A 25,008-nucleotide genomic window follows, 5' to 3' on the forward strand; every position below is an offset into this window, starting at 1 on the left:
TATGGTGCAGATTTGATGCCATGCGTTTGGTCATGAGACACTGAAAATAAAACTATTACAACTTAAAACATTTTTTGAAATGAAGCTCAAATGACATACAACTATTACATGAAAAACAAACTAAAAAGAAAATTAGAAATCTTACCATGGCAACTGAATGATAACTGAAATAAATTTACTAAAACAATAAAATGAGCTAAAAATAAATAAAAACTACAACTGATATAATTAAACCTAAATAATAATGTCTAAAAAGAACTTAATAGAAATAATTTAAGATAGAAGTAAAACTAATAAAAGACAATCACATAGCAAAATGACAGTAAAATAAATGAAAATTTAAATACTTAATTTATACTTTAAAATATAAATAAAAACTATAATCATATATAAATAATAGTAATGCAAAAGCCAATGATGTTAAATGTTTATGACATCCAACTATTTCATTTATTTACATTACAGGTGCATCTCAGTAAATTAGAATGTCGTGGAAAAGTTCATTTATTTCAGTAATTCAACTCAAATTGTGAAACTCGTGTATTAAATAAATTCAATTCACACAGACTGAAGTAGTTTAATTCTTTGGTTCTTTTAATTGTAATGATTTTGGCTCACATTTAACAAAAACCCACCAATTCATCTCAACAAATTGGAATATGATGACATGCCAATCAGCTAATTGACTCAAAACACCTGCAAAGGTTTCCTGAGCCTTCAGAATGGTCTGTTCACAGAGTGCTGTATCCAAGCACGTTAACAGAAAGTTGAGTGGAAAGGGAAAGTGTGGAAGAAAAAGATGCACAACCAACCGAAAGAACCTCAGCCTTATGAGGATTGTCAAGCAAAATCAATTCAAGACTTTGAGTGAACTTCACAAGGAATGGACTGAGGCTGGGGTCAAGGCATCAAGAGCCACCACACACCGATGTGTCAAGGGATTTGCTGAACCACAGACAACGTCAGAGGCATCTTACCTGGGCTAAGGAGAAGAACTGGACTGTTGCCCAGTGGTCCAAAGTCCTCTTTTCAGATGAGAGCAAGTTTTGTATTTCATTTGGAAACCAAGGTCCTAGAGTCTGGAGGAAGGGTGGAGAAGCTCATAGCCCAAGTTGCTTGAAGTCCAGTGTTAAGTTTCCACAGTCTGTGATGATTTGGGGTGCAGTGTCATCTGCTGGTGTTGGTCCATTGTGTTCTTTGAAAACCAAAGTCACTGCACTCGTTTATCAAGACATTTTGGAGCACTTCATGCTGATCAGCTTTTTGAAGATGCTGATTTCATTTCCAGCAGGATTTGGCACCTGCCCACACTGCCAAAAGCACCAAAAGTTGTTTAAATGACCGTGGTGTTGGTGTGCTTGACTGGTCAGGTATCTACGGGGTATTGTCAAGAGTAAAATGAGAAACAAGAGACCAAACAATGCAGATGAGCTGAAGGCCACTGTCAAAGAAAACAGGGCTTCCACACCACCTCAGCAGTGCCACAAACTGATCACCTCCACGCCACGCTGAATTGAGGCAGTAATTAAAGCAAAAGAAGCCCCTACCAAGTATTGAGTACATGTACAATAAATGAACATACTTTCCAGAAGGCCAACAACGCACTAAAAATGTTTTTTTCTATTTATTTATTGGTCTTATAAAGTATTCTAATTTGTTGGGATAGTGAATTTGGGGGGTTTTGTTAAATGTGAGCCAAAATCATCACAATTAAAAGAACTTTAAAAGACTTAAAATGACTTCAGTCTGTGTGCAATTAATTTATTTAATATCGGAGCTTCACAATTTGAGTTGAATTACTGAAATAAATGAACTATTCGATGACATTCAAATTTATTGAAATGCACCTGTATATATATGGAAAATTAAGAATCCTCCAAATTTGGAGGTTGAGAAAATGATGACAGACTTTTAAATTTTTGGCTGAATTATTCCTTTAAAATGTCATTTACACCATCAGCAGTACGTTAGATTTTATGTGCATTAAATGTGGGCATCTGTGTCGCGAGCAGTGTGCACAAGATCATGAAATGAGTGGAGTGTGCTGCTTCATCACAGACTTTCATTTTTGTTAACTCTGATGTTTTGCATTGGTTAAACCTTTTTTCTTAGTATCCTCTGAGAGTTCCCTCAGGGATGTGTTCTAGCATTGAAAAGGACAAGTGTGTGCTTGGAGATTCTCCATGAGCAGTGAAGAGAATCCTCCGAAACTCAAACAGGCAGCCAAACTGCTCATCATCTTCTAATTCATCATTTCCTAATTCAGAATTTAGTAAAAGATCAGCTCCTACGGATTTTAAATTACACACACACACACACACACACAAACGGTCCATATACAACCTAATATCTCAGCAGTAGCTCGCTTCTGACTGCAAAACTAGTCTTACTTATCTGTACTTTCCTGTTGTGTCTTCGAACATTTTACAGACCTTGGGCCCTATTTCAATGATCTAAAAGCAAAGTGTAAAGCGCACGGCGCAGGTACACTCAGGGCGTGTCCAAATACACTTTTGCTATTTTAACGACGGAAAAACGTTTGGCGCGCCCGGGCGCATGGTCTAAACAGGTTGTCTCTATTCTCTTAATGAGTAATGGGTGTTTTTGGGCGTAACATGCAATAAATAATTCAGAGTCTCATCTTCCATTCCTTTTAAGAGCCAGTTGCGCTCGTGCCATGATGGATTTGCTATTTACACTGCGGAATTTGGCAAGCGCAAAGACAGAACGTGTTTCCAAGATGAAACGGAGCTGTTTGTGTGCGAGCAGATAGCCTTATTATGATACATGCGATGACTATCCATTATGACATGAAGGTGTGGCGAGTGGGGCGGGGCTGAGAGCCTTGGGAACGAAGCGAGTCCCACAGAGGAGATGGAAGAATATAAAAGAGGAGCGACGACAGTGAAGGACGAGAGAGGACCAGGCCTGGATTTTAGTTGTGTTTGTTTTTTTTGTCCCCTCACGGACGACTGCCGCGCTGTTTTGTCTTTATTTTATTATTAAAGTCATTTTTATTGTCTGCCGGTTCCCGCCTCCTCCTTCCCAAGAAAGAATATTGTTAAATTGGTGCCAAAACCCGGGAGGAGGGACGCGCTGCTGACGATCGGTCACCGCTGTGGTGAATCCGGGGTGCCATAGAGGAAGTGTGCCGCCATGGACACTCGAGGCGGTGGGCTGGATTGAGTTGCTGGGGATGGGCGAGCTCGCTGCCGGCCGCCTGTGATGTGGAGGGGTGGCTGCCATCCATGAGGGAGCAGAGGAGTCGCCGCCGTTCGCCAGGGGGCCGGAGCCTGCTGCCATCCTAGATGGAATCGGGAGGAGCAGGGAACGGGGGACTAAACTACCTGTCTATTTGAAAGATTTAACCTAAACCATCATGCAGGACTAAACAACTGATCAGATGTATGTCAAGTCCTGTTTTTATTTGGTCTGTAACACAAGCACTTTCAGCATGTGGTTGTGTATTAAACACAACTTTATTTGAAAGCACAAACATCAAAAGCGCATCAAGTTTTACTGGCTCCGCTCTAAGTGAGGTCAGGGAGCTGCTGGAAACAATGAAAGGTTCACACACACTTCTGCGACAGCACATGCCCTCAAATACACACATACATACCTCCCCACCTGCCTTGAAGCGTTCTCAAAAAATTTGGTTTTGGAGGCGACACTATGGGGAAAAAGAGAAAGAAGAATACATTAGTACAAAACTGATCATGAATGGAAATTATCTACTGGGATTACTCTAAATAAGACATTCTTTATTAGATTACAGTAATCAAAAATGCTGCAGTCTCTTCTGAGGCTGAAGCTAGAATCTTCAATCCCAAATGTGGCTATTTTTACATTAAAATTCCTTTACATGTACTGACATTTGCACTTGAATCTCAGCGTGTGTGAATGTATATCTGTATTTGAATGAGGTGTTCCTGTTAAAGAGGTCATATATGATGAGATTTCAAATTTTCCTTTCTCTTTGGAGTGTTACAATCTATTCTGAAGATCTGAAGAAGATCTATAAAGTTGCAAAGACTAAAGTCTCAAATCCAAAGAGATATTCTTTATCAAAGTTGAGACTCTGCCATGCCCCCCTAAAACGGCTTGTTCAAACATGCCCCCACGTCTACATCACAATGTTGTAATATTTGTGTAATGCCACCCAAATGTTCACACGAAGAAAGCAGGTGTGGTTTCAGTAACTGCTATTAGTGTTGAAGCAGCCACGTCAGGGAGATGCTGTGTGTATCTTGGTGAAAGCAAAAGAACTTTATTTGGCCTTCAGAAAGTAGATGCATTTCGGAATCTTTAATATCACAACAGAACATTAATGCATTTTATAAATGACCATTTCGTGAACTTAGGAGGTCATTCTGATTTTGCTACAACAATCTGGTGCTTCTGAATCAGCTACTGTAAGTATGTTTTGTTATTATTTTAAGTATTTGCCATTGAATGTTCAAATGCAGAGTTTTGCATGTCACACGTGTGTGTGTGTGTGTGTGAGGGAGAGAGAAAGAGAGAGAGAGAGAGAGCGAGAGAGAAAGAGAGAGAGAGAGTGGAGTCAGCTGTCTTAACTGTCCGTGGCTTGTGTACTGCAAACACATTCGAGCTTCATCTGTGTCTGTCACACAACTCTGTTCCCCTTTCAGGCTTGAATTGACGCTAAAACTAAGGACATTATTTACTTTTATTTTGAAAGATGAAGCTTAGATTATAGAAAGGGGTGTTACATTTCCGACGAGTGCTTAATTTTGTACAGCATTACACGTTACATCAATGACATACTGCATTTACAGTCTGGGTTAAACATTTTGTCTAGCACATTCAAGTTTAAGTTCATCGGTGCATTTAATTTATTATCTGTGCAGGTGACATTTATGAAACTATGTTAGTTATAAAATTATATATGTATGTGTTTGAGTGAGTTAATTATCCTGCTAGTGATACAGTTTAGCATTCTTCAGTTCAAATCTGAACATATTGATTTGATTATTTAACCCCATTTGTTCTACATTTTTCCTCTTCTAAAATTGTTAGTGCAATATTAGTATCTTGCACTGTTGTTTTCTTGTCATTTTTTGTGTAAATTATATTAATATTATTTAATTTCCCCATTAATTCTGCTGATGAGTAACACGGCTATTACTGTTGATCAACTCAACTTGGTCTGCAACAAGAATGAGCGAGCCAGTATGCTTGAGTGCATGTGTGTTTTCAAGAGAAATTTGATTGAAGACTTTCTGAGATAAGACACATGAGTCTGTTTGACAGCGCGGCCAGCACACCCACATGTTTCGGTCTAAGATTACTGCTCCCTGCTCCTGCTCATAGAATGGTAATTATGAGAATATGACAAGCAGAAACTTATACTTGATTGAAGATTAGACGTCTTCTATAGTTAAAGTAGTATAGTTTACAATGGGATTCAGATACATTACTCTCTCAGTTTACTTAATCCCTGCAAATCCTGCACTGAAACTGAGCTCTCTGGGATATTTATATTTCCAAGCACTGAAACAAAAAATTTTTTTAATGTGTCCATCAAAAAATTTAATTTTTTTTTTTTTAGAATTTGTAGTCTACACAGATGGCATTTGTGTTAATGAGGACACAAATTCCATTGAATCGACTACTATCTGTGAACCATTCAAATACCCTTAGCATTTTCTAGATAAAAACCCCACAGTTAAAGGATCATTGTTCTAGGACTGCTGTGAAAATGACAAGTTAAGAGCATTCCTGGGTCCGAGTTATAGTAAAACAAATGCATACATTTTGGAAAAACATAAATATATATCCAAGTGTTTGGATATCCCAGTTACAACATTTGGCCACCCAGATGCACCAATAAAAGGTCATTCCTGTGAACTGTGTGAACCAGGAAATTTCCAAGAGGACCAGAGAGAGGCCGACAATCACTCCGCAGGATCTACAGCGTTCACTGGTTGACAACAGAATAAACAGGCACCAGCCAACCATTGCAATAGTCCTGGAAAACACCGGCCTGTATAGAGAGGGTGGCGGCAAGGAGCCATTCCTCAAAGAGAATCATGTGTAAGCTTGTCAGGAGCTTGCCAAAAATGCATAATAGTGATCCAGCTGCAATGCGGGAATCAATCAGATCTTGCTCAGCCTAAAACAATCTGGATGGCACAAATCTACAGTCTATCTGCCCACACCACCAAAAAAACACCATCCACATGCTAAAGTAAGTCAGTACCATCATGTAGGGGTTCACTTCATCAACAGGGATCAGACATGTTCATAAAAGCAGGAGGAAGATCGACGATGCAAAATACAGAAAGGTACTGCAATATAGGGCTGCAAAGTTATTTGCAATAGAATCCAATTTGCAATATCAAATGCGTAAATATTAAAGCACAATCGGCCAAAACGTAACAAAATATATCAAATATAAGTTGAGAGAGAAAACTATTGTGAACTTCACTCCAAACAGGCTTGAGGCTTTAAAATAAATTAATTACAACAAAAACATGTAACTATTGAACAACAATTTCAATATCCATAACATTCAATTTAATAAGAATACATCATTGATATTTAAGTTTGCTGGGATCCTAATAATAACTCTAGAAATAAAAAGTAGAAAGAGACCCTCTGACAACTGGGGAGGAATGATTTCGGAGTCCACCCTAAGTTCAGGTATAATGTTAATGCCATGAGAACTGGGTTCTGTTTCCCTCCGTTCACTTTTGGCTCAACTGAAAGAGGTGGGAGTTACTCCTTCTGCTAGCAGGAAAGCGTAGGCAAAACATGACTTAGTTTGGAGACAAAGACTTTCTAGTTTGTAGTTCTTGCACACCCCGAGTTCAACCTGAGCTGCTGTCACAATGGACTTTTATGCCTTTTTGTCTTTTTTGGTCTTGAAGCAGCAACATTTAGGCTGCATTTCACATCAACATTTTTCAAATAATGTTAAATAAGAATATTTAACTCGATATTTAAATTCTATACTGCTTTAAATTAAATCAGTCGTTTTAAGTGAATTTAGGCATCACAACATTATAATGTACAGCATGAAAAAATTGATATTTATTTTAAACATTCGTTAGGCTTACGCTGACAGTCTTATTGAATTATTAGTGTTTTTAAAAATCAACTTTTATTGAGCATTAGAGGATGGAAAATGTCATCTAAGTATAAAAAGTAGAGGAAATCAATGTACAATTAATAATCCAATACTAACCTAAAATATATGATAACTGATAACGGTTTTGTTTCCAATATATAACATGCATCCCTAAAATCGTTCAGCCCTACTGCAAGAGAACAAAGCTTGGGAGAAAATTCTTTCTTCAGAAGGTCAATATTTCCAGACACAAGGCTAAATGAACATCACAGTGGCACAAGAACAAAAATGTATCTCATAATGACCCAATCAAAGTCCTGAACTCAATCTGACTGAGAATCTGTGGCGCTACTTGAAAATTGCAGCGGACAGGTGTCGAGCAAGTAACCGGAACAATCTGCAGCAGATCTGTCTGGATGAATGTGCCAAAATCACACCTGAGCAGCATGCAAAGCTGATATATCCTTCACCCATACATATCCTGTCACTGCTGCATGGGGGCCACTCAGATATTTCAGCTTCTGGGCAATATATAACACAGGACTTAAAGCAAAAAAATAAAAAATAAATCCAGACCCTGAACTTTTTTCCGGGGGCGGGGCAGCAGATGCAAAGCATGCAATGACTGTCGAAACTTTAACATTTGAAAGGATACTATGGCAAAGTTATTGCTGTCTTTATTCAAGCTGATTTTCTTTTTCATGAATATATGATTGACCTGAAGAATTAAAACTGTATCATACTCTTTGAAAATTATGAGCTATATCATCGCTCATTGACACTAGAGGTGTGACAATACACCTAGCTCACCAGAGTAGCGCTCACTTTTATTTTTACGAAATTTTCCATTTTAATTACAAAAAGGACAACAATGTGTAACCCCTCTCTCCCAGGTCCTCACTCCCACACTTCTTACTTGCTCCGAGTGGGCCTCGAACCTGGGACTCCAGCATGGGAGGAGGAAGCAATAACAACAGGCTAAATGCTGCAGCCAATAGCATCTGTCATTACTGCGTCTCTTGAGATCAGGGGAGTGATGTTTACCTGCACAGCACCTACTCACTGGCCTCCATTAAACTCACCCCAAACCAAAAAATACTTTCTCCGAGTGGGCTGTGAACCCAGGTCTCCAGCAATGGAGGCGAACGCACTAACAAGAAGGCTAAATGACTACATTTTAATATCACAGGTTGATGTCCTCCTATGTTGGCAATGTTTTATAAATTATTTAAGTTACAAATTTAGAGAGATACAAATTTAGTTTTTCCAGATGCTGTTAAGCAATTTAAATTCACAGCTTACAGAGAGGGAGTTAAGCCCCTTTCAGACATACAGTACTGGTAAATACGGGTAAGTTACCATTAATAGATCGTGTGTGAACAGGACCTGTTAAAAAAAATCCTGTTGAATTTGTTCTGGCAATCATATTGTTCTTATGGAGATGACATGATTACTCTGAGCTGTTTACAAAGCTCTGCTGCTTTATAATGAGCTTTTCTATGTAAATATGACCTAGATGGACATCTTTGACCATAGCGCCCCACAGCTTTATGTGGCGCTATTCTATTCATCAGGGCTGCGACTGCAATTGGATACTATCATGCGCATCTCATGTTTTTAAGAGCAAAAAAAAAAAGACTGGCTAGTATAATGTTAGTTTGGTTGAGAGTGAAACCTGCTCCTCTCATACCATAAGTAGGCGAACTCATGAACTCAAAAGTGATATCAATCAACAAGTGTTTTTTGTAATGCAGGATTATTTTTTAATCACAGCCAAACGCTGCATCCCAGAAATCCGGCATAGTGCCAGAGGACTTTAAGCCCTGATAACAAGAAAGAGAAGCAAATTGGAGTTTTTCCACAGAGAGTCATTCAATCATAAATCAGCAGTAGCATCACAGTGAAGTAGGGTTTGTGGTGAGTGATGTGTACTCACTATGAGGCTGGAGGGTCTTCATGAGGAGTTTTATTGAGGAGACGAGAGGGTGGATCCGGTGGTCGAGTGGGTGGCCGGCAGATGGAACTCTTCTCTGAGAAAGATCGTCTTGTCAACCCCTGAGCCTCTCCTGTTACACACACACACACACACACACCTGTTACAACCATTTTAACCAACTGACTCAATGCATCTGGATTATTGTACATATGTGTTCTGCTAACTGAAGATCACATTGAACTGCCGGTCCTGTACTATGGTGATCATTCATACTTCTATACTGGGACATTCAGCGGTCATACATGAGTGTCCATAATATAGAAATGAAAAATCCTTAGAAATGTTTGTATATATATATATATATGTATTTTTTTTTACCTATTTTTTTTTATCAAGAATAATTAACTTTTAAAAATATCATTATGTTTTTTGAGAAGTCCAAAACTAATCCATCTGTCATCTGAATTAATCTAGCCTTTTCATAAAAACATCATATTATCTGAAATAAGAGACTTGCTTGCCTTGACAGTCATGAGTGTCTGCAAGGGTCCTCTCTATGATGTTTTCCTGTTTTATGTTTTTTGACCGAATGCTAATTGAATCAAGTGACTTAGATTTTTGAATATTTATAAATTGTAAGGTGTTTTTTGTATATATATATATATATATATATATATATATATATATATATATATTATGTTTTATATGAAATGTTTGATTTTGGGGTCCTCAAAAAACATCAAAATGAACTGTAATTTCATGAATAGTTCATCCATGTGTGTTGTTTGTTTACCAGTTGTTCCTCTGAGTGCTGGCTTCCTTCCTTGAAAAGATATATTTCGGTTCACTGTCACTCCTGAATCCCTATTGGTGGTCACCATGGCATCCGACCTCTGTCCATCCTGTGTCTTAACTTCAAGCCTGCTGACATCAGCATCCAAGGGCCGGAGAGCAGTTCTGGAGTGAGCAAGCTTCCGAGAGGTTGGAGAGGAGAGCGGGATGGATGGAGGAGCGACAGAAGGAGGTTCCAGTTTCGTTCTATGATGAGGAAACGGACTGATGAGGCTGGTATCTCCCTCGGGTTCACCATAATTGTGGGTGGCACCATTTTGCTCTCGCCCTGCAAAGCAAAGAGTCGGTGAATGCAGGCAGTTTAGATAAAACGCTACTAAACATCAGGCAGGTCAGGAGCCCAATTGCAAGAGTTTAGCCCTGAACATTCCCCACAGGGGAGATTGTATCAGGGGTGTCGTTAACATTTTACATTTCCTGTTCCTGTAGTTTCAGCATAAAAACAGGACACTGTGATAGTTACGATAAATAAATAAAGAGAACAGCTCAACAGATGCGCTGTCCTCTTGTGTTTCCACAATATGAGAAATACAAGCCAATAAAGACTGAACTAGTCAAAATCAAATTACCCAAGATGAGTCATTTCATTCCAACAGCTTCAACACAACCAGAACATAATGGAAGCTTTAAACTGAAAGAAAATAAGTCTAGAAGCCACGAACGGCTTAACTCAAACACGCTGATGGTTATCAGCTCAAGTCATAAAGTTAAAGACTAACTTTTGAAAAGCCTGGCGATTTTTACCTGACTTTCATTATCTCTTTATAAAGAAATGACGTTTTCTGCTGTGTGGAATTAGCATTATTACCTTGAAATGGTCAACGCTAACTGCTTTTAGTATATATCTACGAGCACAAATTCTCTTCAGTACTGGCATTTAAACCAGACTCTATAACGTTTCTTTCATACAATGAGAAGGTTTTTATGCAGAGAAAGGTGTTTTTTATAGACTTTGCTTATTTAACTGAGAAAAAAATCTGAAAAAAAAAAAAAAAATTATGAATGAAAGACAAACTGATGGACAGTCTGGTTTGACTCCAGTTTAGTGTGTGAACAGGTCTCATATTAAAAAATAAAAAAATAAATAAAAAGGTTGATCACGTGAGAACCAAGGACAAGAGTTTAAAACACAGCTGTGTGTGTCGGGGTGTGTGTGTGTGTGAACAGCATCAATCAAACAACCACATGTGTGTGAGCTAGACAAACTGGACATGTACACATTTGCATGAATACACATTTACAAACACATTCATATTTTGGCAGGGGTTCCCACACACACACAGTTGCTGCTAATACTCCATAACTGTATCTGTGTTCTCAACAAACACACAGAAACACACACAGACAGGGCCAAGTTTATGCACAATCCAAGATTCAATGAAACAACAGGTGGCTTGACACACACACATACACACAAACAGACAGATCCAGCCACAGATTAATTCAACAAACAGGAAACGAGACGTTATGATCTACTCAGATTAATGATTGGACTGAAAAATACAACAGAAGGGGAAAAAAATGTATTCCACTGATCTGAACAAGCAAAGATCCAGCATGCTTTAATAAGCTAAAATTTCATGAATATTCAAATGAACCAGAGAGTCATATTAATGGATTAATGGATCAAGAGGGAGAAAAAAAGGCTCAGATTTTAATAATGAAAATAGCTTGTTAGAGGAAAAAGGTCCAAAAGGCAATGGAAAACAGAATGAGAGTCGTAAATACACATGCAGGCATTAGGTCTCAGACACACAGGACACACACACACACACACACACACACACACAAAGGCATACCAACACTTGCATGCACGCATTCAATAACACAATTACGCACGCAAAGACACACACATTTGCAAACCCATTGGCGCTGATGCACAAACACACACACAGTTGTTTAGTTTTCATGCTCTAGTGAGTGTACTATTAGCTTGACTGTTATTAAACACTACATAACAAGGCTCACAATGAGGGGAGGAAAACATGTCAGAGAACGAACATATATCAGAGCAGACACACAAACACATACACACACCTCGAGATCCTGCGGATTTAATCATACAACTCACAATGTGCATGAAGGGGCTTCTAAACTGGCACATGAGGAGTGTGTGTGAGTGTGTGTGTGTGTGTGGGAAATGAAAGATCGGGGAGGTTTGGTTGTATTTTCTTCGTTTAGAGAAAACCACTTAAGGAGAAACAGATCCAGTCCAAGGTCCTTTCCAGAACAAATGAAACCCAATCAGCTGTAATGTGCCCGCGCCTGCTTCAGTGTTTAGGTGTGTACTGTATTTAAGCTTGCAGCACAAAAACAGGCTTTGCTTTGAAAAGGTAAAAGCAAAAAAGGAACATGTAAAAATCAACAAAAAATAATGAACAAGATTAAAAAACAAACAATATATACAAATAGATCTGAAAAACATAATATATTATGTCTTATCAGAGCTACATAGATTTAAAGAAAAATTAAGTAATCTTTTTTTTTAAATAAAAGTAAAAATGTAAATAATTTTTATCTATGCTAAAGATTAATTCTTATATGTATAATTCATAAATTCACATGTATAATAATTTATAATAATATAATAAAAAACATAAGCATTAAATGGCGATGAGATATTGATGATGGTGACAATGATGAAGATGACGGCTATCATTCTGAAGGCTATTTACGCTCAAAAACTGGAGGCTGAAGGCCCGGGTAGAGACGGGGTGGGCGTTTTGAGATTGTGATTGGCTGCCGTCTCCGTGGCGTCACCCTTGGAGGAGGAACAGGAGGCAGTATGGTTTCTTCAGGAGGACCCTTAAAGATCTGTGAGCGTCAGAGACAGCAGTAATTACAAAAACAACCTAAAAGAAGACATCATCAGTCTATGTCACCGTTAAGGCCACTGAAAATGAATCACAGCATTTTTGGTTTGATTACGAAATATTTTAGAGCACAAATACCCGTTTTCTGTCTAAATGTTTCGCTTGAATAAAAACAGATACAGAGATAAACTGTCCCCCTGTTTGTTTGGAAAGGGGCATGTCTGACCTTGCTGTAGCCCTCAATGAGGATCTCCATGACGATGTTCTGGAACTTAATATCTAGCATGGCCGCTACAGTTTCCTCCTTTGCTCTCATGAGAGTGGGGCCAAATATTACACCCATATTTGAAATGGTCATCAGATTTTCACTGCTGTGGCTGCAAACACTAAAAAAAAAATACAGAGACAATGTACTGAGAATTGAGATAGGATGCAGGGATTATCCCTGTGATAAGTTCTGTATGACTTTGGATACAACTGATAAGTCTGCTAATTATTTTAAAGCATGGCTCATTATAATAAGCCCACTTGCCCATGGTCAGGGTGAGAAAGGTTTGGGAAGTCTTTATTGGGCCAGTGTGGTGTTGTCACTGAATTGTACATTCGTTAATCATATAAATGTGTTTATGCCTTCTAAAATGTAATGTTTAGTTTACTCTGATGTATTGAGGATTTCATATAGATGTATTTGATTTCATATAGATGATTTCATATATGTTCTGGCACATGCTTTCTAAAACATATGATTCTAAAATAAAATAATACTTTCATTCAGCAAGGATGCATTAAAATGATCAAAAGATATAGTAAAGATAATATTACAAATGATTTCAAAGAAATGATGTTCTGTCAAACTTTCAATTTCACAAAAATATTAAGCAATAAGTATTTGCTTTGCTAAATATTAATATTAAGCTAATGTTTTCAACATTGATCTTGGGAATAGTTCTTTCACTAAATCAGCAAATTCTAAAGATCATGTGGCCCTGATGACTGGAGAAATGCCTGCTAATATTTCAGCTTTGTCATCACAGGAATAAATTACTTTAACTCACACAACAATAATATTCCACAATATTACTGTTTTCACTGTACACTTGATAAAATTAATGTAGCCTTAAAATTTTCAAAAACCTTACCAACACATTATTAATATCATCCTAATTTTCTACCGTAATTAGCATAAATTTCAAGCTACTTATGTGATTATACTTCATTTTACACACACACAAACACACACACAAACAAAATGAGACAAGGAGCTATAGATCAGGTAATTCATTTTCAGGTTTGAATATACAATTATAAAGGTACACACCCAAGCGACTGGGTAGCATTTAGAAAAACCACAGTCTCTGTGTGTGTGTGTGTGTGTGTGTGTGTGTATGTTTCAGCATTATCACCTCTGTTCACACATGCCTGCATGTGTAATGTGTAATGTGTAATGTGTGTGTGTGTGTGTGTGTTACCTGAACAGGTGTTTGATTAGTAGTTCCAGCATCTCTCTGTTCCGCTCTGGGAGTTTGTAAACAAGTGAGTGAACCGCCCCTAACCGATAATCCAGATTCTCCGACTCTGGGGAAAAATTGCAGGAAAAGTCACACACACATCTAACTGCCATTACTCCCATTACAAGGAAAACACTTTAAAGAATGCATTGTAAAGCCAGAATAAAGCAGACAGTGCATGGCAGTTCACTTCTGTCTACAGTAAGACTAATAGAGCTGTTAAAGCTAATAGAGCTGTTTGATTGTGTTAGCAAGCTAGTGGTTTCCAGAAGAAGTGTTCGTTTCTGTTCGTGCTGCAGACATCTCACGGCAGTTTGCCGAATGTCTTTCAACTCGTCCAAAGATAACTTGTAAAATCCTGAAAGGATCAGTACAGACACATTTATCTTGAACTACGGGATAAACACAGTTTTACCTAAAAATACAGCCTGTGGCGAAGCGTAACAAAGCTACTTTATAAAGAGTGGAGCAGAAACGTGTACTTATGAACTGTGTTTTTAAGAGATGCTCTAGCATCTTTGGAAGAGTCAGACAAAACCCTTTAAAATTAAAAGAGGAATAACAATTTAGAGAAACTCTACAACTCGCCAGACTGAGAAGTCACTTGGGTCAAGTGAGTAAAGCACATTAAAGCGAGCCTAGGGCCGGATTTACCTCTTATCGGATTTACCGCTTATCTTATTACATTTGTCATGTTTCCGTCCTGGAATCTTCTGAGTGTTGAACTATTTTCTTATGCACCTCATCCTAAACCGTCCACTGCAATTCCAAAATGTATTTTTAGAGCCAATAAGAGAGGCTTGGGCCATTGGTATATAGACTAATGCAGTTATTAATGCAGTGTAACGCAGATATTAAAGAGAGAGAGAGAGATTAAGTGCGTGTGAACCTGCGTCAGTGCCTCTCTCAGCAGTGTTCAGCACGAGCTGTTAATCCCTCGGCAGGTGTAGCCCTTTCCTCTGCCCCACTGAGTTTGTTTAGTTGTGTGTAATCTGAGTGCAAGCAAGCAGACAAGCTATAATAGTCAAATCTGCTTTAATGGCTTTTAATCTTACTATGGGGAGTATTACAATACAGCACTCTCCACACAATTCATTGAAAACACTCAAAGCTGGACACACACTCAACTCATGCAGACACAACGCCTCAAAATGGAAGCTTTTGTCTCTTAATTTCTGATCAGATTAGTTGCATTCTAAAGTGCATTAATATGCTACATTGCTGGCAACCATACACAGCCTAAAATAATGCTAAATGGACTATATACTTTTTTCAGAATTTGTAATTGTGAATATTATTAGTAATTAAATGTATCTATTTATTGAACACAGCCCTCTACTATCGTATTCGTTTTGCCAACATGTTAAAGAAGTCACTTGAAGCTGTGCATATGACCAAGATTAAGGAGTTTTAGAGATAATAATACCTATCGCCTTTGTAAAATTACACGTCCTTGAGTGACTTAATATTTGAAAAGACTTTGCAAAGCCAGTACTATAAAGGCAGTGCAGGTCAGTTTGGATAATGACATCACGTGTCAAACATTACAAAAGATTAATCTGTCAACATGAGACCACTGAAAGAGGTTATTTTTCTTTTAATGATGCTTTTATTAAATGCCCGTGTAAATGTCAAGTCTTGAAAATGCCCTTTACTCGGCCAGCTGCATGCTTGTCTACAGCAGCGCGAGCACAGACACTCAATGGGCACTCAGATGCTGTGACAGGGCTTTTCAGAGAACTCAAGTCTGAATGCATAAATAAGATGCAATTTACCCAGGCTAAATGTATTCATCAGTTTATTCATTGTAAAATAGAAACAATAGGGTACCCGTCAAAACTGCAATATCTTGCTTTTGGCTCACAATTCATTTAAAATGTAACTTTATATATAAATACATAAATATATTTTAAAATGTAATTTATTCCTGTGATTTTCTTATTATTTTCAATGTTGAAAACATTTGTGCTACTAAGATTTTTTTGCAGAAACCAAAAAAAAAAGAGTACCATGATACATTTTTCCAAGGATGCTTTGAAGAATAGAAAGTTCAAAAGAACAGCAATTATTTAAAGTAGAAATCTTTTGTAACAAAATAAATGTCTATACTGTCCGTTTTGAGTTTAAGGGATCCTCTCTGAATAAAGGTATTCATTATAGATTACGGACCATAAAGAATGGTAGTGTCATTCAAATGTATCAAACCCGCAGTCTTTTGTTGTGTAGGGATAACGAAGCATAATCAAAAGGACTCCCTGGAACCTGTTTAGTTACTGACTGTGGTACATATCTATCTGTGGTTGAGGATCACTGATGTGGGATATAGTATTGTGTAGTATTGAAAGAGCAAACAGTGAACTTGGACTTGTGTTTTTCCCCTCTTTCAGAGCTATGCTTGAGTTGAACAAGACTGACCCGCATAAGAGATGGAAAAGTGTTTGTCTGTGTGTGTTTGCTGTCATACTTGCTGCTAAGATCAGTTCTCCGTGCAGGCTGTAGGTCATCAGCGGTTCACTCAAACTCCTGGAAAGCATATAAATGTACAGTACACTTAAAAAAAAAAAAAAAAAAAAAAGTAAGTTTTGAAAATAATAAAACCATGTGTGCTTAGCTTACCGCAGATAGAATTTCAAAGCACTAGTGATGGTCTTAATGTCCATGTCTGGGGAATTGAAATCTACATCCGCTGGACACTGTGGGTCTACAGAGAGAGGAGGACAGATGAAGACAGAGAGAGAGGGAGAGAAATGGCCTTCCTCAGATAGTTGTTTCTGTTGTTGAATATGTGTCAGGGATTTTGTAACAGCTCAAGGACGCTCTCATGGACGTATATCTCTGCTTGGGTTTCCTCAGTGTAAAAAAACTCAGGAAGTTCACAAAGCTCACTGCAGATATTAAACACGCCGCAATAAGCTTGACTCAGAATTATGAGACGATAAATTTATAGTCCACATAAAACCTTTTAAGCTCCTTAACAAGAAATAAAGCATGTTTGTATATCTGGTTGTAAAAGTGTGTGTATAAATCTAGTTTACAAGTTTTAGAGACACAATGAGTGCATGTTTGTGTGAGGGCACGTTTGAATGTTTTCCTCTCGTACACACATTTACACACACAAAACACACTGTAAAGCAGATGTTCTTTTGGTCATTTCCTCACCAAAGAAGGCATTCAGAAGTTTCTGTACTTGAATGTTGCTGCCCACAGTCCTGTAGACTCCTTCCTGAGTGAGCCCTACCAGAAAGAAACAGAAGAAGAGAGAAACTGAAAAAAGACAGAAAGCATGATTCATAGACTGAGAAAACTGGAGAACCTGCCATGAAGGGGAAAGAAAGGGGGGAGTGTCCACAGTGGAAAAGTACAGCTCTACTGGAAATTGAGTGGTGGAACTGGCCCACTTTCGGGTTCACGCTCAACCGTTATTAGACGTGCAGCAACCCCAAACAATAGCTTGCCAGAGTTTACTGATTGTTAACATACACCATGTTGTGCCTGACAATAGGCTTGGTCTTAAAGGTCTGGGAAATCGGAGGAACGGCACACTCAGAGACTGGTGAACACTACATCATCGCTTCTAACAGAGCTGTTAGTGCTCAGTGCTCCCGCAGTCAACGCAATGGTGTAATCATGCATACCAATGGGCATAACGGCCTCTTCACGATTTTAATACCGTACTATAATAGCCATGGAAATGCTACAGCCAGGTTTCAAATGATTTGCCATGTGGAGAAAATGTGAGGGGGGGGCATACACACACGTCTGCTATCAATTTATATCACTTGTTTTTTTGTTTTAATTTATATGATATATTATTGACAAAAATCTGCATGTTTCAGTGTGTGTGTGTGTGTGTGTGTTTCTGGTTATCTAGCCACAGTTCTGAAGTATAAACATTCTGGAAAAGAATGTTTTCTATCTACAGTTGGCTCACATCGCTGTAGCCGCAGGTGTGAACACCAATGGTGTGCTGCTGCCCTCTGCTGGCTGCACCTGAGACATGAATCCGATAAACAGTGCCATCGTGTTGTCTCTTCACTGATTAAAGCATATGGTCGCCATCAACACCGCAGAGAGTGTGGTGACAATCTTGTTATATGAATATGTGTAATAATAATAATGTGTGATGGTACCTTTTGTTTCCACAAAGTTGATGCATTTTCTGACAAACTTGAAGCCGATGTCATTTAGGTCCACTGAGAAAAAAATAAAAATAAAATAAATAAATCACCACCAAATGAACACCACTTCATCATCCCTGTATGCATTTCTCAATAGGTCACTGTACACTGTTTATGGTATAATTATATATGGTATTGCACAGCCTTGCAAGTATCAGAATCTATTAAGCAGCGTTCTCTCTGTCTACTTTGGGAGTTTCCTGTGTTCTGCAGCTTTTCTCTTTATAAGTAACATACATCACTGAAAAAGGTCCCGAGATATCCCACCTATACTAGTACCATTCAAAAGTTCGGTGTCGGTGAGATTTTCTTGTTTTTAGATTAGATTGGATTCAACATTATTGTCATTGTGCAGAGTACAAGTACAGAGCCAATGAAATGCAGTAAGCATCTAACCAGAAGTACAAATATCAATGTATGTTTATATATACATACACATTATTGTACAGAGTGCAAGTAATGAGAGGAGGTAGAGAAACGGAGACCACCTCACCTGAAAATAACTGAAATTATAACAGGGTGCAAGTGAACAAGTATAACACAGAAGGTGCATTATACATAGTGATCTTTTAATAGTGTATTTTTCTGTATGGCCAGTGAAAATAGCAGTGCAAATGACATTAGGAGGTAGAAATGTGCAAGGGGAATGTGCAAAATATCAGGAGGCATAATAAGAAACACTGTAAGTGTTGCAAAAAAAAAAAAAAGACAGGAGCTATTTCTTTTACACATTAGGTGGTTCATCTGGGATGTAGTGTTCGGCGTCTAAATTTAGAGTTCAGTAGGCTGATAGCTGAGGGAAAGAAGGTGCGACAGTGAAGACGTCTTTCAGATGGGAGAGTAGTGAACAGAGAGGAGTCTTTGAGAATACTTCTCACTCAGCATCACTACTCCAGTTTAGAAAACATTCGAATATGCTGATTTGATGCCCAAGCAACTGAGCATTATTATCAATGCTGAAAACAATTGTTACGCTTAGTATTTTCGCGAAAACTGATACATTTTTCTCACTGACCTTTAAACCATAGAGTATCTTTTACATTCCTAGTTTCTTTAAAATGCAAAACAAAACTTCCTGACGAGCAGTCCACCCTTTTTAGAAATGCTATTTTCCTGTGAAACGTTTGACATGTGAAGGGAGGATTTCTGGAAAGTGTGTACCTGAAGGATTGGGCAGGTCTAATTATTCTTTCCAATTAAGTAGGGAATAAATTTCAGTGGTTTTCTGCTACAAATAAGCACCTGTACTAATACACTATTGCCATGATGAAGTGAAGTTACACTTACTCTCTGCCTGCTTTTGAATCGGAGAATGATAAATCTGGAACAGAAACCAGGAAGGATCAGAAACATGATCACACACACACACACACACGCACACATACACACACACACACACACACACACACACACACACAGAGAGACTGACAGTAGTGTGGGCTCTTAATGAAGCCTGAGGAGAAATAATGCGGAACTCACCGGTTCTTTGCCATCCATGGCTTCTATCCACTGCTTCCTGTTGACTTCAGAAATAGCCTGGAGCAGGACAGGGCCGCACCTATGAAGACACAACACGAAAAACGTAAGACACACTGCAACAAAATCAATTCAGCCTCTTGTTGTTGTTGTGTGAAACATACGCAGTATCAAACAATTGCCTACACACTGGAGAGCAACTTCACAATTTGTTTTAATGGTAGAATTCTTGTAATTGATTCGATAAAAATAGGAACTTTCCAGTTTACTGGCCCTCCTCTGGTCCTGCTAAAACCTTTGTTATAGGTGCACTTGGTAGAGTGAGCAAACAGAACGAGTGACTTGAGAACGAGTGAATATAACAGACAGGAGCCTCACCTTTCACTTGTCTCGATGTCAAAACAGAAGCGTTTATCAGTGGAGTCTGTTTTACGGCGTATGCAGGACTTCAGCGTGAGGTGAGCTGTGGTCTAAGAGAAACAAAGAGACAAATGTAAGAGAAAAGGGCTGAGACTTCACAAAGTAATGATCGCATCTGTAATAATCCTGCACCTGTTTGGTTCCTGTCTTTTGTTCCACTGGCATCATGATGAACAGCTTGTTGTCCTTAAAGTATTTACAGTAATGCTTAATCCAGGTTACACCAAGAGCCCCTGGAGACACAAAAAGATTGATTACATACATATCATTTGAATTATAGATAGGGTCAGCTAGTCAGTACCGCAAAGATTAATCCTGATAGGGTGACGGACCCCAGAGGGGAAATGGAGGGGTCTCGTACAAACCTTTTTCTGGGGTTTATTCTGCTATATAGACTAGCTAACTGAAAATTATCTCACTTATTAGTTACTTGCCAAATAAATGGTCGTAAAATATTGATGTGGTTTATTTTATCATATGAGAAGATAGAGATTTTAGAGTTGTACCACAGAGACATAAATCCAGCACAGCTACCAGAAAACCAGTGACAACAATTAATTACACAGTTAAGCATCATTATGTCAATATACAAAAAAAAAAAAAAACTTGGGTTTGACCAGTCAGAAAGTTGTGTTATGAAATCTTTCATTTACTATCATAACTCATATATTAAGATTTGTGTTGTATGTGGACACTGACCTTTACTTAATTACTAGATGGTCTTTCTTTCACAAAGAAATATTTCCCAGTGGTTGGACTTTTAAAGGAACTCTGTGAACTTGTGTTCCTGTAGCTCAATTGGTGGAACACTGCGCATATTAAGTGCAAGATTTGGGGTTTGATTCCTCGGGAACACATGATAGGTAAAATTTGATAACCTGAATGCACTGTAAGTTGCTTTGGATAAAAGCATCTGCTAAATGCATAAATTTAATTTTAAACTAAAGGGCAATGGACTTCATCTGTGTCCGGCTGTTGACTACCACAATCATTCTGAATGGTCTCATATTTTATTAAAATGTCCGAAAATCATTAAAGGATACCAATAAGGTACATGAAAAGGATGCAATGTGACTACATGCACAAAACTAACAAGACTTTGTTGATATTTTATAATCTACACCCATTGTGCATAACCACATTCCTCCACCTAAAAAAACAAATAGTTCTGCCTCAAAAAAAGGAATCAGACAACTTTATAGTTGAACATAGCAGCTAACATGTTTTACTGAAGAATTCATGTGAACACTTATTTGAACTTCATGCCTCTAGTCCACTTACCTACTAAGCTTTTTTTATATATAATACTGTGTTTGTGTTTCCTGCACACTTATGCACGCTGTCAGTTGAGATGAAATAATTGCCTGTGTTAAGGACAACAGGGCTACACATGCATTTCTGCAGAAGTAAAGAGCACTCACATTTCTCCTGCACATAAAGGTATCCCTCCATAGTTGCCTGCTGGCTGTGTCTAATACAGATCTGTGCCGACCCCTTCATCCTCTTCATGAGCTCCTCCATCTCCTCTCTGGTGCTCTCAAAGTGGTTCCGGGTCTACAGCAACAACACCAGCAGCGGCACCCAATCACACATACAAACAAAAAACATCCATGCAGTTACATTTCTACGTATGATCAGGAGCCATTACAATGGATATGCCAGTGTTTTTTGCTCCTTATAAATTACTTTTTTAAATATATTGAAATTGAAAACAATAATTATAATTGAAATAATATTTCACAATATTACTGTTTATATATATATATATATATATATATATATATATATATATATATATATATATATATTTATTTATACACACACACATTACACATATAATTTAAATATATATATATATATATATATATATATATATATATATATATATATATATATTTTTTTTTTTTTTTTTTTTTTTTTTATTATGAAAATAAATGCAACTTTGGGTAAGCATAAGAAACTCACACTAACTTAAAAAAATCTTACAGACCACAAATGTTTGAATGGTGGTTTACATAACTTAATTATAAATCAGTAGAATAAAAAATACTTAACTAAATTTAAAAAGGATGTTTAAATATATAAAATAATAAGTTCAGAAACTTGCATTAATTAATGTATAAATCATATTAACAAATAGCGGTGGAATACTGTTTATTTGCTTCATCATTTATTAAACGTGGAATGCAATAATCTGGAATACAGTTACTGAAAGAAGGACAAAGCAACAGAGCAGCGTATTGAATGACTTGCATTCTGCTGATAATGCATGTGACTCTATGGATGGAAGGTTAGACTCATTATCGATTGGTGAAGCTCTCACGTTCTGTAGACTGAGCTGAAGCTCCTGTTTATATGGAAGGAAGTCCTGTGTCATCTCCACGGTGAGATTATTCAGGGTTAGGACGCTGTGCAGAAATGCTAATACCTGTCAATCACAAACAAGGACACACCCCTTTAAGTATAACATGCTTTGGTCAACTCATTGTTTGTATCAGCATGAATATAATCAATGCATGTATTGTTTTTCTTTTTCTTTTTTCATGCACCTTCTTGTACACAGAGTAAACCATCTGGTACTACAAAGCATATATAAAAACAAGTGTGTGTGTGCCAAAGGAAAAAGGAAGTTCACACGCACAGGCTCCACAACATCAAACTTTTTCCTGTCCTGAACCTGCTGGATCTGGTACACATATTCAACAGACGACTCATAAAATGCCTGATGCTCCTTATCCAACAGTTCATCAGCCTAGAAACACACAAAAATAAAGATTATATTATTATTGGGTTTTCATTACTATTATTTTTCTCATTTTGATTTACCGTATTTACAAATGTACCTCTTGTAGCTGTGTTTCTTTTTTCTTTGAGGACAGGTTCATATGTTTGTCCAACTGAGAGTAATACTTCTCACTCTCCTTCTCAAACTTCTTTCTTCTGTCCTGAAACATTAGCAAACCAATGAAACTGAGAAAATAAGACTGAAAACTGGAGTGGAAGTGGTCCAGTTCGCTAAACCCATTTCTAATGAATAAATCAAATAAAAACAACATTATAAATTAAATTGCTCTCATACCATTTTTGCAGACTCATAACTGGTTCCTCACAACCAATAATTTTTAAGAAGCCACACTGAAACACTGCTGAAATGAAATGGATACTTCAACGTTAACTGAAGTGTGCTGCTGTGGAAAGAGTCTGATCCAGTAAATAGTCTCTGGAATTCTGAAACTTTCCATGTGTCGTTTTTCCTACAAATGGTCTTGCTCTCCTTCTAAAACCATGGTAGCTCTTTAATCCTTTCTCGGTCTCTCTAAAACTAAATAGTTTTTCCATAGATGCTCCAGTTACTGACACATTATTCCACTCTAGTTGTGTGTGTGTGTGTATGGTTAAAATTTAAATCGCATTCAAACGAAAGCACTTTCAATCACTCAGCCTATGTGTGTTTTGATATGTTGAATGCTTTGCTTTGAGGAAGTTAGTAGGACTTAACGTAAATGAGGACTATGCTCACAAGTACAGATGCTTTTCAATAAATTAGAATATTGAGGAAAAGTTCAGTTATTTCAGTGATTCAACTCATGTTTCAAATAAATTCAATGCACACAGACTGAAGTAGTTGAAGTCTTTGGTTCTTTTAATTGTGATGATTTTGGGCGGACATTTAATAAAAACCCACCAATTCACTATCTCAACAAATTAGAATACTTCATAAGACCAATAAAAAACATTTAGTGCGTTGTTGGCCTTGAATGTATGTTCATTTATTGTACATGTACTCAATACTTGGTAGGGGCTTATTTTGCTTTAATTACTGCCTCAATTCGGCGTGACATGGAGGTGATCAGTTTGTGGCACTGCTGAGGTGGTGTGGAAGCCCTGTTTTCTTTGACAGTGGCCTTCAGCTCATCTGCATTATTTGGTCTCTTGTTTCTCATTTTCCTCTTGACAATACCCCATAGATACCTGGCCAGACAAGCACACCAACACCATGGTCATTTAACCAACTTTTGGTGCTTTTGGCAGTGTGGGCAGGTGCCAAATCCTGCTGGAAATGAAATCAGCATCTTCAAAAAGCTGGTCAGTAGAATGAAGAATGAAGTGCTCCAAAAATTCTTGGTAAATGGGTGCAGTGACTTTGGTTTTCAAAAAACACAATGGACCAACACCAGCAGATGACACTGCACCCCAAATTATCACAGACTGTGGAAACTTAACAATGGACTACAAGCAACTTATGCTATTAGCTTCTCCACCCTTCCTCCGGACTCTAGGAACTTGCTTTCCAAATGAAATACAAAACTTGCTCTCATCTGAAAAGAGGACTTTGGACCACTGGGCAGTTCTTCTTCTCCTTAGCCCAGGTAAGACACCTCTGATGTTGTCTGTGGTTCAGCAAATCCCTTGACACATCTGTGAGTGGTGGCTCTTGATGCCTTGACCCCAGCCTCAGTCCATTCCTTGTGAAGTTCACTCAAAGTCTTGAATTGATTTTGCTTGACAATCGTCATAAGGATGCGGTTCTATCGGTTGGTTGTGCATCTTTTTCTTCCACACTTTTTTGTTCCGCTCAACTTTCTGTTAACATGCTTTGGGAAGGGTGTCAATGATTGTCTTCTGGACAACTGTCAGATCAGCGGTCTTCCCCATGATTGTGTAGCCGAGTGAACCAAACTGAGAAACCATTCTGAAGGCTCAGGAAACCTTTGCAGGTGTTTTGAGTCAGTAA

The 25,008-nt window shown here is 37.9% G+C and overlaps 1 protein-coding gene across 1 annotated transcript in view; it reads right to left on the reverse strand.

Moving 5' to 3' along the window:
* The window catches only part of ophn1 (oligophrenin 1), a 33,992-nt gene that overhangs the window by 1,570 nt on the left and 7,414 nt on the right, over nucleotides 1-25,008 (reverse strand). The window contains exons 5-22 of the mRNA XM_026248888.1: nucleotides 23,117-23,218; nucleotides 22,915-23,025; nucleotides 22,597-22,701; nucleotides 21,695-21,827; nucleotides 20,406-20,506; nucleotides 20,232-20,323; nucleotides 19,857-19,935; nucleotides 19,665-19,698; nucleotides 18,330-18,392; nucleotides 17,359-17,433; nucleotides 16,816-16,900; nucleotides 16,664-16,722; nucleotides 14,161-14,266; nucleotides 12,918-13,077; nucleotides 12,554-12,692; nucleotides 9,820-10,146; nucleotides 9,027-9,156; nucleotides 3,620-3,670 (exon numbers count right to left, since the gene is read on the reverse strand). Coding sequence (XP_026104673.1) covers nucleotides 3,620-3,670; nucleotides 9,027-9,156; nucleotides 9,820-10,146; nucleotides 12,554-12,692; nucleotides 12,918-13,077; nucleotides 14,161-14,266; nucleotides 16,664-16,722; nucleotides 16,816-16,900; nucleotides 17,359-17,433; nucleotides 18,330-18,392; nucleotides 19,665-19,698; nucleotides 19,857-19,935; nucleotides 20,232-20,323; nucleotides 20,406-20,506; nucleotides 21,695-21,827; nucleotides 22,597-22,701; nucleotides 22,915-23,025; nucleotides 23,117-23,218 — 1,952 coding nt within the window. The remainder of the gene's footprint in view (nucleotides 1-3,619; nucleotides 3,671-9,026; nucleotides 9,157-9,819; nucleotides 10,147-12,553; nucleotides 12,693-12,917; nucleotides 13,078-14,160; nucleotides 14,267-16,663; nucleotides 16,723-16,815; nucleotides 16,901-17,358; nucleotides 17,434-18,329; nucleotides 18,393-19,664; nucleotides 19,699-19,856; nucleotides 19,936-20,231; nucleotides 20,324-20,405; nucleotides 20,507-21,694; nucleotides 21,828-22,596; nucleotides 22,702-22,914; nucleotides 23,026-23,116; nucleotides 23,219-25,008) is intronic.

This window comes from Carassius auratus, chromosome 5 (genome assembly GCF_003368295.1).
Source record: "Carassius auratus strain Wakin chromosome 5, ASM336829v1, whole genome shotgun sequence".
In the NCBI taxonomy this organism is placed as follows: Eukaryota; Metazoa; Chordata; class Actinopteri; order Cypriniformes; family Cyprinidae; genus Carassius; species Carassius auratus.